General features: G+C 41.1%; 1 protein-coding gene across 1 annotated transcript in view; it reads right to left on the bottom strand.

Annotated features, from left to right (window-relative positions):
• The window catches only part of ank2b (ankyrin 2b, neuronal), a 192,932-nt gene that overhangs the window by 51,096 nt on the left and 128,684 nt on the right, over window positions 1-13,152 (bottom strand). Inside the window, exons 5-12 of the mRNA XM_061031352.1 lie at window positions 12,902-13,000; window positions 11,184-11,369; window positions 3,968-4,066; window positions 2,627-2,725; window positions 2,256-2,354; window positions 1,662-1,859; window positions 407-505; window positions 71-169 (exon numbers count right to left, since the gene is read on the bottom strand). Of these exons, the coding sequence (XP_060887335.1) occupies window positions 71-169; window positions 407-505; window positions 1,662-1,859; window positions 2,256-2,354; window positions 2,627-2,725; window positions 3,968-4,066; window positions 11,184-11,369; window positions 12,902-13,000 (978 nt within the window). The remainder of the gene's footprint in view (window positions 1-70; window positions 170-406; window positions 506-1,661; window positions 1,860-2,255; window positions 2,355-2,626; window positions 2,726-3,967; window positions 4,067-11,183; window positions 11,370-12,901; window positions 13,001-13,152) is intronic.

Below are 13,152 nucleotides of genomic sequence, written 5' to 3'. Positions count from 1 at the left end.
CTCAAACTTTTTAAGTCAGCTACACTCTCTCTCTCTCTCTTCCTGATTGGCCTGTTTACCCATCACTCACAATATTGCTGACGTCCGGCGAGGCTCCGTTCTGCAGCAGCAGCAGGACGATGTTCAGGTGACCCATGAAGGCGGCTACGTGGATGGGAGTCAAACCAGACTGGACACAGAACAGGAGGTCAAAGAGGAGTTGGATATAAATGTGTTACATAATCACAGGTTCTCATTCAGTGAATATGCAAAAGTCGTACATGATGTCCGAGTAAATTCTGACCACCACACGCTTTTATTTTAAGAGTCAGAGTGTGGCGACACACTTTACAAACACTATACAAAAACAAACAAAGAAAAGACCCTGAATATTGTTTCAGAGAAACGATGATGCGCTGCTCCGTACCTCAGTTATCGCCTGAATAGAGGCTCCATATTTGACCAGCAGCTCCATCACTTTCACTCGGTTCTTCTTACAGGCTATGTGCAGAGGAGTGAAGCCGTTCTGTGAAGGACAGACAGAATAATGAACAAACATAAAAAAAAAAAAAACAGGATTGAAAGAGGTATTGAGGTATTTTCAGGGTCTAATTGACTGTAGATTTCATGAGCCTGCAGTCATGAAAGGTTTATAACTTCTGACACTTTTAATGCAAATTTGCCAGATCTTAGCACGTCCACTAAAAGTTCTTGTTTTTGTCACTGACAGGCTCACTTTTCAATCTAAGTGCCTAAAAACATAACAGAAGAATCCCTCCAGAAAAAAACTAAGATGCATATTTTTAACCAGAATCCGCTGTTAGATCTCTCTTCAGTGTCTCCAGACTCCATTGATAGAAAGTGGAACCCAGGAGTTCCTGGTTCTGTTTTTGTGTTTTTGTTTGACTTTGGGTTTTAGAACTGTTACAGCTGATGGCACAACAATGTAAAAAAAGTGAACCAATCCATTCAGAGCAGCAACTTCCCTGTTCTGTGGGTCAAATCACTGTTTTTGTCAATGCACTTTGATGGCTCTGAAGAAAGTGTTGTGACGGCATTTTCTGGTGAGATCAAATCTACCTTAACAAAAGGTCTTTCTCTTTAGGAGCTCTTCCGAGAAAAATGTCAGAAACGATTAAATATTTCTCAGTTAGACCCTTATTAAGAAAAAACAAAGGAACCTTGTTAACCCAAAAACATAATAAATAATAATTCACAGCGGTTATAAAGCCCACTAAGGGGGGTTTCACATTAGGGATCTGGGCCCAGATCCAAGTACCCTTGACCCCAAAGTCCTGTTCATTTAATCAGTGTGAACCCAAACGTACTGTACTCAGGTACTTTGCCTGAGTCTGCTTGAAGAGGCGGTCTCTGATGGACTCAGGACGCGAGTGGTTGCCATGGTTGCTTCTTTATATTTCTGCTTTTTGGGGGATTTGTAAACCAACTATGTGCATAGTGTCGCCTGCTGTATCGGTCTGTGTACATACTCAAGTGTACTCAGGCACAGAACGATGTTACTAAGGTGAACGCTGACCAGCACGGGAGTGAGGAGTGATTGTGCTCGGGCGCGGTACGAAACAATGGTGCCTAATGTGAAAACGCTCTGAATCTTCCATTGACTATATCTCATCCTCCTGAGTTTCCACAGACTGATTGTAAGACACATCTTTTCATCGTACCAGCGCCCTGGCGTTGGGGTTGGCCCTCTTGTCCAGCAGCAGTTTGGTGACTTTGTAGTGACCGCAGTGAGCCGCCACGTGCAGCGCTGTCAGGTAATCCAGTGTGACATCATCAACAGGAGCCTTATGCTGCAGCAGGTGTTTGACACATTCCACGTGGTCGCCTTGAGCCGCCATGTGAAGAGGAGACAGCCCGTTCTGAAATGTGATGAAGAGGTTATTTACTGATGATGGAGGTCTATGATCAAATGACTGTTAAACTGCTGACCATCATATCATCTGAGAATGCTAAAATTATAACCAAGTGGTTTTTTTTTTCCTACAATGCCAAACTTAAAGCAACAGAGCTTGCAGCTTGCTGTATTTTCTGCTCTCTCTGCTTGTGTGTGTTTGGATGGTTTAGCTTCCTTGCTCAGCAGCCAATAGAGACTCAAGTTTGAGGAGCAAAGAAAATGGATTTCTGACATTCAGTGCGGGTAAAGTTTCCCTCAACTCAGGAGCTAACTTCAGGGTTGTTGCTCTGAATCATTGCAGCGACATATAGACAGGCTCCTGTATCTTTAAATCCAGAGGGTGAACAGACGGGTAACACACCTTGGTCCTGGCCAGCATCGGCGCTCCTTTCTCCAGCAGCAGCTCCACAGACCCATCATGCCCGCTCCGAGCCGCACAGTGAAGAGGAGTCAGACCATCCTGCAGAGGAAACGTCAGCTGTCATTGTCTACATGCAGAAGTGTTATGAAATCAGCTAATAACCTGACAGTCCTGCTCGCTAAAACACACGATAATAACAGCCAGCTGAGGCCAGAAAGTGCAGTGATACCCATTTTAATCCTCTGACCCGCTGAGCTGAGCTGAGCTGAAAACAACAGCGTTAAGCTCACGTTCACATCTGTCATCACTCATGGAGATGACGATAATGAGCTGCTCATGTTTGGGATGATTTTTTTTGTTATGACACTCACCCGTGTTTTAGCGTCAATCTGGGATCCTCGGTCCAGTAGGAGACCCACCATGTTTGTGTTTCCTCGTTTGGACGCCACGTGAAGAGGAGTGATCCCATTCTGCAGGAGAGGAGTCACATATCTCTTCTAATGACTTCAATACATATTTATATTTTAATTGCAAGTGTTCACTAAAAGTATACTGATTTAATATACAGTGATGATGTTTTAAAACACAAAAACAATCCCATTTCAAATATGTTTGTTGGTGAAGAATCTAATCATCACCTTTGTGTCCTATGCCTGTTAAAGATTCTTACATTTATCAAAAACATTGACTTGAACAAGTAAGACCTGCAGTCGTCTCTGACTACAGGAGCATTTTCAAAAACCTCTTGATCACATAAGATTTCAGATCTCTGCAGACTCTTTCTGCCACACATGTAATCCATGGAGAGATGTTTCTGTTCTACATACACTCTGCATGTGTGTGTGAGTGAGGTGTGTTTTTACCATGTTTTAATTCTTTGGTGCAGAGTACAACATGATGAAAAAGCTATTTTTAAACTCGCTCCTCACACAGCTAAAAATAGGCGATCTGAATTTGTATTCTGGCTGATATCGATTAAAGGGACCCAACATGCGTCTGAAAGGCCAGAAGAGAAATTTCAAACAAAACGACTCCCCCTGGGTTTGTCTTTTATATTTACTTCACAAGATTCAGATATCACTGATGATATTATCCATTCAACTGCATTTTGTTGGCATGTAAATAAGCTTTTTGCTTTGGAGCATTTCTCTGTTTTTCTGTCTGCATGGTCGGTGTTTCCAATGCAACAATTTAAAATGTCAATAACTGGTAAATAACCGAGATAACATCCGATAGAAGTGTTTTTTTTAAGTAACTCACATCATCAATGTCTCTGCATGGAAGTTGGCGACTAGTTTATATTAAGGATTAATGTACTCCTCATTGAGTCCCAAGGAAGTGTTGGGGATGAGCAGCTTGTTAGCATTTCAGCTACTGTGTTTTAGCACCCTGTCTCTAGTACACAAACACTTCAGGTAGGCACTACATGGAGGAAACTCAAAAATTCACCCCATTTGGGGCCTACAACTCTTTAAGTCTTTTTAAGATCCTTAAGCATCTCTATTAAGGTACAATCTGGCATCTAATTCACAGGACGCCATAGCATCTGTTTTACTGAAGTGTCAGTATTTTAAGAGCCATTTTAACACAGAATATTGTAAAGATTTCCAAATGTATAGATTATTATCAATCGTGCTTATGATCAGTACAGGACAACTTTGCCTATAGTGTGAGTGCGCCCTCAGTGATTATTCAGTCGTTTTGTTACGTACCCTTGCCGTGAAGTCGACCGCCGCCCCTCGGTTCAGCAGGAGCGTGGCCACATTGACGTTGCCGTAGTGGGCAGCGATATGCAGCGGGGTGAATCCACTCTGAAAGACAGAGAGGCAGGAGACAGACGGACACACAGAGAAGAGGAGAGAGGTCAGACAACAAGCCTTCACATCCTGTCACTGGACCTCTTCTATTGACTCTCCTGATCTTTTGTCTTCCCAGCATGCAGCAGTCGCATTAAGCATCACAGGTGAACAAAATAAAAATAACAAACAAGTTAGAAAGGAAAGAAAAATGGAAATCATAATTCTTTAAATGTCAGGGTTAAGTTGCACCCACAGACACACAACCCCCAAAAGATACACACTCAGACACTCACATCACCTCCATGCATGTTTTCAACCACAGAAAGTAAAACGAAGGCCTTTCTCCGGCTTCAAAGGAAATTTAAAAAAAATGAAAAGAAGGAAATCAAAAATAGATGTACAGCACACACAGATCGTCATCAAGATTAACATGTAGATGGACGAACAACATTAGGTACCCAAAACCCCCAAAAAATACAAATAATAGAGAACAACTCAAAGTGTCAGGAGGAGGGTACTTTAACACCAAAGTGCACTATGCTAACTGTACATCAGAGAAGAACCAAGAGTTAGAAATGAGAGAAGTACATGAGAGAAGTTAGAGAGATTGGCAGAGCAGGTGTGAGGAGTTGTGAAATTCTTGCCTTACCTTGCCGTTCTGTAAGTGTGGTCCGATTTAACGTGAGAAAGTTTGTTTATAAAAGTGTGAAGAATACAGTGACCAACGTGATGGTTTCAAAAACTTTACACAGTCAAAAGCTCAGAATGGTTGCAAAGTAACGGAGCCCAGAGATGCAAACATGCTAATTAAGGCCAAGTCGTTTTTTTTTTTAACGTTTCCTTAAATCTTACAAGCTTCTCATGCCATTACTGATTAGCGCTGTCAGAGATAGTTCAAGAGTGGAATCATGTGCAGATTTATATGATGAGTCATGCGTTTCAAACACTTTGTTAGCTCTGTTAAGGATGGAAAACCAGGACTGCCAAATCAAAAAAAACATTGTGAAAGAACTTTGTAGGAGATGTATTTAAGTTGATTTTATTTGTTTTAATTTTTTATGTTGAAACCTACAGGAGTCAGAGTTAATTCTAGACGTTGTCTATGAATGCATTGTTCGTGCAGAAATATAATTTAAGAAATCAGAGTAATGAGTGACGGATTATTGGAGGTGGGGGAAAAAAATCGATTCAGTATGCCGTTATCACATCATCTCATGGTCGCCAAGTAACGATACTTTGAATATATTAGTGGCAAATATGCTTTTTTACATTTTAATTGCTGAAGGGGTTGAACATGTTTGTGTCCAGTTAAGTTTGTTTAAACTGAAATAGTTTACAGTTCAGTTTGTGAGGTGCATGCAGCCTTTTACAGGTTCTACTTTAATCACAGTGTTGGTCGGTCTGTGGGCTCGACTCCCGTTGTGTAGAAATAAAAATATTAAAGTGAGATAAATAAACTGAGAATTATTTGACAAAAGCGTCCTTGATTTATTTAAATTTTGTGGACATAATATGCAGTTCAAAAAGCTTAATTGTCATATATTGTATTGCAATTCTCAGCATATCGCAAAATGTTTCAAATCACAATATTATTGTAGCACGAGTCAAGTATCGTGATAATATTGTATCTTGGGCCTCTGGTGATTCACACACTTACTGTTTAATGAATAATCAGTGTGTTTTTAAAGACGGCACTTAAGGATGAAACTTGTTTTGTTTGTCTCTTTTCCTCAGACAGTTTCAGATTTTATCTTCGACACACAGAAGGAAATATGATTTCAAACTGATGAAATCATATTTTATTTACTGATTTTAATTTGGGCAGCACTGGGTTTCCATAGATCATAGATAGATAGGTGGTATTGTTTGCAGGATTCTGTTATAATTAGTCATTTTCCAATCTTATTTTCATAGTGCATTTTAAAAACAACAACAACATGCAGCACGTCAGACAACATAACAAGACGAACAAACAGACTTTCTACATTCATTGTTATTGTGATTTCATCCATTGAAAACTTCTCAGAATTAAAAACACAATCAGAAATAAAGGAGTGAACCACACAGCTTAATAAGGATGTTGTTTTAAGATATTTCTAAATGTTTCCATTAAAGGTCACATAAACAAACTGGTAACAGAATAAATAAAAACTGTAAAGATTAAATGAAAACAAACAGCATGAATCAAAGAATAACAGATAAGCAGACACGCAGCATGAGCTCGGCCATTCACGTCAGCCGTGCATGTCGACACCTTACTAAACCAAAACCAAAAAAATGAAACAGTGAAATAAACCAACATGGTGATTTTTTACTCCATGCAGTGCTGTGGAAGTGACAGAAACAAAAGTAGAAACAAACGGGACTTTAATCTGTGAAGAATGAAAAGGAGCGTGTTTATACCTCAGTAGTCCTATTGACCATCATCTGAAGCAGGAGGAATGAGGGAGGGAAACATCCGTTAAACACATTACTGCACTGACGGCTGAGGCACCGCTGCTCAGAGGAGGCACCGCCGCTCAGAGGAGGCACCACCGCTCAGAGGGGGCGGAGCCGCTCAGAGGAGGCACCACCGCTCAGAGGAGGCACCGCCGCTCAGAGGGGGCGGAGCCGCTCAGAGGAGGCACCACCGCTCAGAGGGGGCACCGCCGCTCAGAGGAGGCACCGCCGCTCAGAGGGGAGACATTTTAAGTGACCTGGCTGGAGTGACACTTGAATCTGAAAGCCTGATGTCTTTAGAGATGAAACAAGTCATTTTTTTAATTCTTCGATCTGACATCAGTTTAATGGAGGAAATGTTTTTTTGCTGACGACTGATTTTAAAAATGTGGGAGAGCAGACTTGTTGAAATCAACCGATTTTCAACATTATAATCCTCCGAACGCACACACTAAGAATCAGACAGACCGCGAGACCGTTTGTAGTGAGGATTTCACAGTGGTCATTCCACAGACACGAGTTCTCGCTCGTATGATCAAACGTGACTTCAGGAGAAATACAAATATGGTGGATGATCGTCATTGTCAGCTGGCTGTCCTGACCTACTGTGTTTTACTTCATGAGACTTTATAAAGGCTCTGGTGTTGTTGCTGTAATTCCACAAACTGCTCTTCTTCTTCTTCTTCAATATTTTGACTCGGGGCTCAGTTGTGTTTATGTCTGTTAGCTGTAAAAGTACGCAACATCCGATTGATTACGCTTCCCGGTCTGCACACACTAATTGGCTATTTTGGGTATTCCGTCGGACTACACTACCCACAATCCTAGAGTGACACAGCGACGTCTCTGATTGGTGGAGCCCACTGTTACCATGGAAATGTTTACCACCCCCTCAAACTTAGGCTGTTTGAAAGAAGGTCTGTTAACCTTTTTTAAAAAGTGCGCTAAACTACATATCATTACGGGTCTTGATGGAATTGCAGTGGATTGTGGGATGTGTAGTTCCTTCGCTCTCAGATTAATTACATTCACTTGTCTTGTACCTTTGCCTTTTTCTCCATTGTTCAATCATCTTTTGGCGCTGAATCCAATCTACTATAGTTATGCGTAACCGTGTAGCTGGTTGGCTCAGTTTCATGATTAAAATGGTTGATATGAGGATCTTCTAAAATGATAATGGAGGATTTGAAGAAGTGGGCGGCCACTGTTGAGCTCTACTGAACTTCTTTCCTGAGTTATATGTTCAGAACTGTGCACTTCACATGTGCTTTGAGGACTCTACAAGCTGCTGGTTATGGCTGATCTTCCTCTGGACTTCTTCTTATGACTCATATCGAGCAGAGCTGCATCACATCAGCTGGCCTCCTACATGAATACATCTACTCTGACTGCTTCTGCTGTTTTATTACGCAACAATATAAATGGTGCCTTGTCTATATATATACAACGTGGTGGGTAGAGAGGTTTGTTTTAACGTATAGGAAAGGAGAGAAGCTGTGCAGTAAATAATGATCACTCCAGCCACATCACTTACAGGGTAGTTCCAGTGGTAACAAACCTGGGCCGTATCTTTACATATTTTTTGTCCAAATGGCTAAAAGACACAAAAGGTTCTGCGGTTGCTTCAGTAGATAGCCAATATATAAAACATGAATACAAGGACGTCTACTGAGACGGAGCTGATGGTTAAAGTGTCAGAGGATTTCTTTAACCAGAAACAGCTATAAGACCACTTTCTGTCAATCCACCAGACTCCATACTCATTTTGCTTGCAGAACGTGGGAGTTGCTGGTCTACTTCTTTCTGTTTGTTTTGTGTAGTTTCCTGACTTCATACAATAGTTAGAATTAACCACACAAATGAAAAGAGAAAAAAAGACCTGCAGCACCCTCCCTGTTCTGCAAGGTCAAACTGATAGTTTTGGTGGCCAGACTCCGTTGACAAAAGCAGAATTGAACGCCACAGAACACTGGAGTGCTTGTCTATAGCTGCCTCAGTTGCCAAGTTTTTCATGTTATTGTAGAGTACAATTTATTTTTGTTTTGGGTTGGATATAACCCAAAACATCAAAGTCACACAATAACACAAACAAACTAACCAATCCAAGTCATGAAGACAAGCAGCTACTGTCATGTACAAGTTAAAATAACTTCTTATCTTCTTTGACCTTATTCCTCTAATATAATCTCATTTTATCTACATGTTTATTGATCTCATATTTACTTTTATATTATATGTAATGTAGAGCCCGACCGATTCATAGGCCATCCGATAATATCGTCTGATATCAGCATATCAAGTGACTATCAGTATTGGCTAGCAGTTCTCTTTCACCAGCAGAGGGCGCTATATGGATTAGAGTGTCAAGCTGTGATGCTCAGTTACTTTCCAGTTGAGCGACCATCTTTTCTTCATTATAAATCTTTTCCACAAGTGTTTGATAACTGCATCTGAGGTATCAACACAATAAATATCTATATCTATCGTTACAGATTGAGCATAGATCTGAGAAAGATATCGGCCGATTTTTTTCTCCCAAATATTGATATCGGTATTGGTCTGAAGAATCCATATCGGTCTATGTGATGTATTGTGGAGTCTAACTTTTGCAATTCTTTGATGCATTCATTTTCTCTTTGTAACTCTGTTCAGCGATTTGAAAAGCTCCATGTATGAATGGTGCTTTATAATTAAACTTGCATTTCAGCTGTTGTGCGCCTACTAAAGCAAAGCATGTTGTATCTATTAGTCATTTAGACAACAAAATGTGCACACAAAAGAGACCCAGGTTTAAATTTCAGGAATAACCAGTTTCAACAACCTTTATGCAACTGAAAAATGGTCCTGAAATTTGTTTTATTACATCAAGAGATGTAAAACTAAATTCTCATCAACAGCATATCAACACTTCAACCCCTCCCATCCCTTTCAGATGGTCAAAAAGCAATCTTAAATACAACATCCACCCTCCCATTGGTTGCATGCAGCTGTAAATATCAGCACCATACAACCTGCAGACAGTGGCACACTCCATGCAGTGGACAGTGCTACACTTAGACACCGGTGCAGCGAGGAGGAAGAAGGAGGAGGAGGAGGAGGAGGAGGAGGAGGAGGAGGAGGAGGAGGGGATGATGGAGGGAAGTGTGTGAGAGGAAGCATTTAAAGAGACACAGAGAGGGGGGAAAAAGAGGGAGAGACTTGGTTAGTGGCAGGACCAGGAGTGACGTGATAGGCAGAAACACACTGAGTGAGACAGAGGGAGGGAGAGAGAGGCAGAGATGAAAAGACACACAGATGGAGACACGACACACACTTTACAAAGCTTTACAAGTTCAGAGAAGAAGTACATCACAACAATTAGCGTTCTCTTGTTAAACACTGAATCATACATCAATATCCTGGGGATTGACCCGGTTTACATCTGTTGTTATTTGCATCTGGAGAAGAAGAGGTTGCCTCAGTAAGTTTTGTATGTATCTGACAAAGTCTGGCAGGTTTGTGATTGACGAGAGTAATGTATGTAAGTTGATCCATGTGTTGTCAGCTTACAGCAGTTTGAGTGTTGAGATAAACTCAGGTTCAGGGGTTGTAAAAAAGTGCCATGTTAAGTAGGCCCTTGCTTTGAGTGAATACAACATGGTTTTTATGCATTATTACCCCAAAGCTCTTCTAGCATTCTTCACTTGTTAGTCAGCTTGCTAGTTAGCAGCTGTGAGCAACGCTAAAGCTAACTGAATCCCGCCTAAAAAGACAAACAATGGCATGCTGCAACTTGCTGTTTTTGCTGAATTTCTTTTGGATATTAATTGCTTTAGTCATTAGCATGGTGCTAACATGAAGGCTGATTCTACTTGAGCTCAACAAATTAACATATTGAAGCTTTGATGATGGTTCAGTTTGGTTTGGTGCGGTGCTGTTCGGCGCTATACAAAACTATACATTTATGTTCTCTCTAATTAAATTGGTCTTGCACACCTTTAGCTGCTTACCTGAACAAATGAAAATTGTACAATGCCAATTAGCGGGTGACATGGGTAGAAATATCACAACCATGGAAAGATATATAATCCCAGCATGAAGAGATCTCATCACCCTGGCTTGAATTACAAAAACCATGGGTTGAATAATTTCCCCACACTTTACATTTGTGCATAGAAATTTAAAACCTCTAATTGGGGAGGAAAACAACGAGCCGAGGGATCATCACTGTGGGTTAAAACGTCATTACTGCATGTGCTAACGTCATTAGCACATGCAGTAATGTCATTACAACAAATGCAGCTCAACCCACTCCTAACAAGTCCACACCATGGGACTGTAACATGTTATTGTAGGATGCCTGATTTTCTGCCTACTGTCTGCTTTGCATCGTGAGGAAGAAAAATGAGACCTGTCATCATGAAGACTAGATGTAACGAGATCAAATTGTTGATTTCCAGATGTAGATTTAACCGCTGATGTAAACAAGGTAAACCCATCCAATGACTATAACTCAATGGCTGAATCCCAGAATAAGTTTGCTTTAACTTTAACTTCACCTCAAATATCACCAGAAGCTCACACAATCCATTGACTTCATCAAAGACCATAATAACCACAGTACAGACACATTTGCACAATCATGTAGCACCACATTAGCTCACACCACACATGCTTAAACCACCCGTCTCAAGCTGCGTTATCCCCGTACCTTCGACTGGACATCAGCGTTGTGGTCGTTCTGAAGCAGCAGGGCGGCTGACTTGGTGTCGTCCTTGCGTGCGGCGATGTGCAGAGCAGGAAGCCGGACCTTTCCTTTAGTGTCGTTCTCCAGTAGCACAGACACCACCTGGTTGTGGCCCTGCTGGAGGGCGATGGCCAGAGGGGTGAAGCCATCCTGTGAGCAAAGAGGAAGAGGAAAAGAAAGTGAAGAGGATTGAAAAGTCTTAATGGGATTCTCCAGGGCAACACTGTGGAGCTCTCTAGTGAAATGTCCCTGAAAGTTTCTACTCTGGACAAATTAAGTACCCAGTTACTCTGTCTTAACGGTATTCTTATGTCTCGGTGGATCAGGTGGTGATGCAGATGCTTCAGCTAACTGGAGAGAGCAAATACGATTGCTGCGACTGGATTGGTCGAACCACCACAACACAGCTTTTAAAATCTCAGCTGCTGCAGCCTCCTCCCCCCTTCGTCGGCCACATCCCGACACAGCCAGCGTGACACTTGAATCTCTAACAACTTTTGGTATTGTGCCGGGACAGTTCTTGTTGCTGATTACTGCACACTAAGAAGTTTGTTGATGTGCTAATAGAAAGATCGACTGATTTTTAAAAAGAGTTTGTAAATTGAAGCACTGTAAATATAGCACACTGCTCAGCCCTTTTTGTTTTTTTCACCTGTTGTATTGTTTAGGAGACTAGGGAAGGACATTCTTATTGGTTTACTTTATTTTCTATGTACAGAAAGGTTCTGGCTTTAGTAGTGAGTTGTTTTGGGCTCTGCTCTGCTCACACAAATAAACTGTTGTGTTAAATCTGAAGTCGGCCTGTGCTGCTGTCTGTCTTGGGAGTGGAAAGAGCGAGGATCACTTATCATGTTGTGTCTTGGTTCCCCTGGACAGTAAACCACTTTCAAATACACTTCTCAATCATACAGGATGTATCGCTATAACAGATTTTGCAGACATGTAGATTCCCAGATGATGTGTCCTAATGGCTTTGGAGGCACCACACCAATTTTACTATCGCCACCAGCATGTTGACATTAATCAAACATGATGTCATTTCCTGACACTTCTGGATTGGCTGAAATTTGGTGCAGAAATTCATGTTTCCCTGAGGACACATTGTCATCATTTTGGTGGTACCCTGGTTATTCATGGCATCACTAACACATATTTGTCATCTTGTTTGATTTATAAAGACACACTTCCATAATCATCATGGTGCTGAGTTCTTCATTTGTACTATGGTCTGGGTGAAAGTTTGATTTTGATTGGCTGAGGGGAGTCCATTTATTCCTGACAATGGACAGCTGCTAAGTAGCTGCGTTAAAAAAATGTAAATATATTTCTATGTGGTGGTTGCCAGGTCGTATCTGAGATAAGAGAAGTAAACAAACTTTGCATTTTTTTTTTAAATCTAAAAGGTATGGTAATCATTGTTTCAAATATTAGTCAAACTGTCAGGTGTTACCAAGTAAACTGAAATATGGATCCTGAAAAACTTTATATTTTGAATGCATAGCTAATGAAAACATAAATACTGGATCATGGTACAAGTTGTCCACTGCCCAACAGGGTGTCCATTATCAGGAAATAGACGTGTTGTCTGCAGACTCCACTTTTTCATGACATTATCCCTTACATGTACCAGTGAAATGTAAATAAATGAATACTGTATTTACGAAGCAGTGAAGTCATCTCACCTCTGTAGCCGTGCTCTGGTTTCCTCCATTCTCAAGCAGATATCGCACCACATCCATGTGATTCTCCTGAGCCGCCATGTACAGAGGAGTGAACCCATTCTGCAGAAAAACACAAGAAGGTACCAATAAACTACAATGCAGAAAAAAGGTAAACATCTACTACACAGAACACCGTACTGAGACTGAAGTAGGTCTCTGGCCGCTTTATTTTCCCGGACTGTGGTGAGGTTTGTTTGTATTAAGAACATGAA

Source organism: Labrus mixtus, chromosome 23 (assembly GCF_963584025.1).
Source record: "Labrus mixtus chromosome 23, fLabMix1.1, whole genome shotgun sequence".
In the NCBI taxonomy this organism is placed as follows: domain Eukaryota; kingdom Metazoa; phylum Chordata; class Actinopteri; order Labriformes; family Labridae; genus Labrus; species Labrus mixtus.
This window is presented reverse-complemented; position numbering and strand designations above follow the sequence as displayed.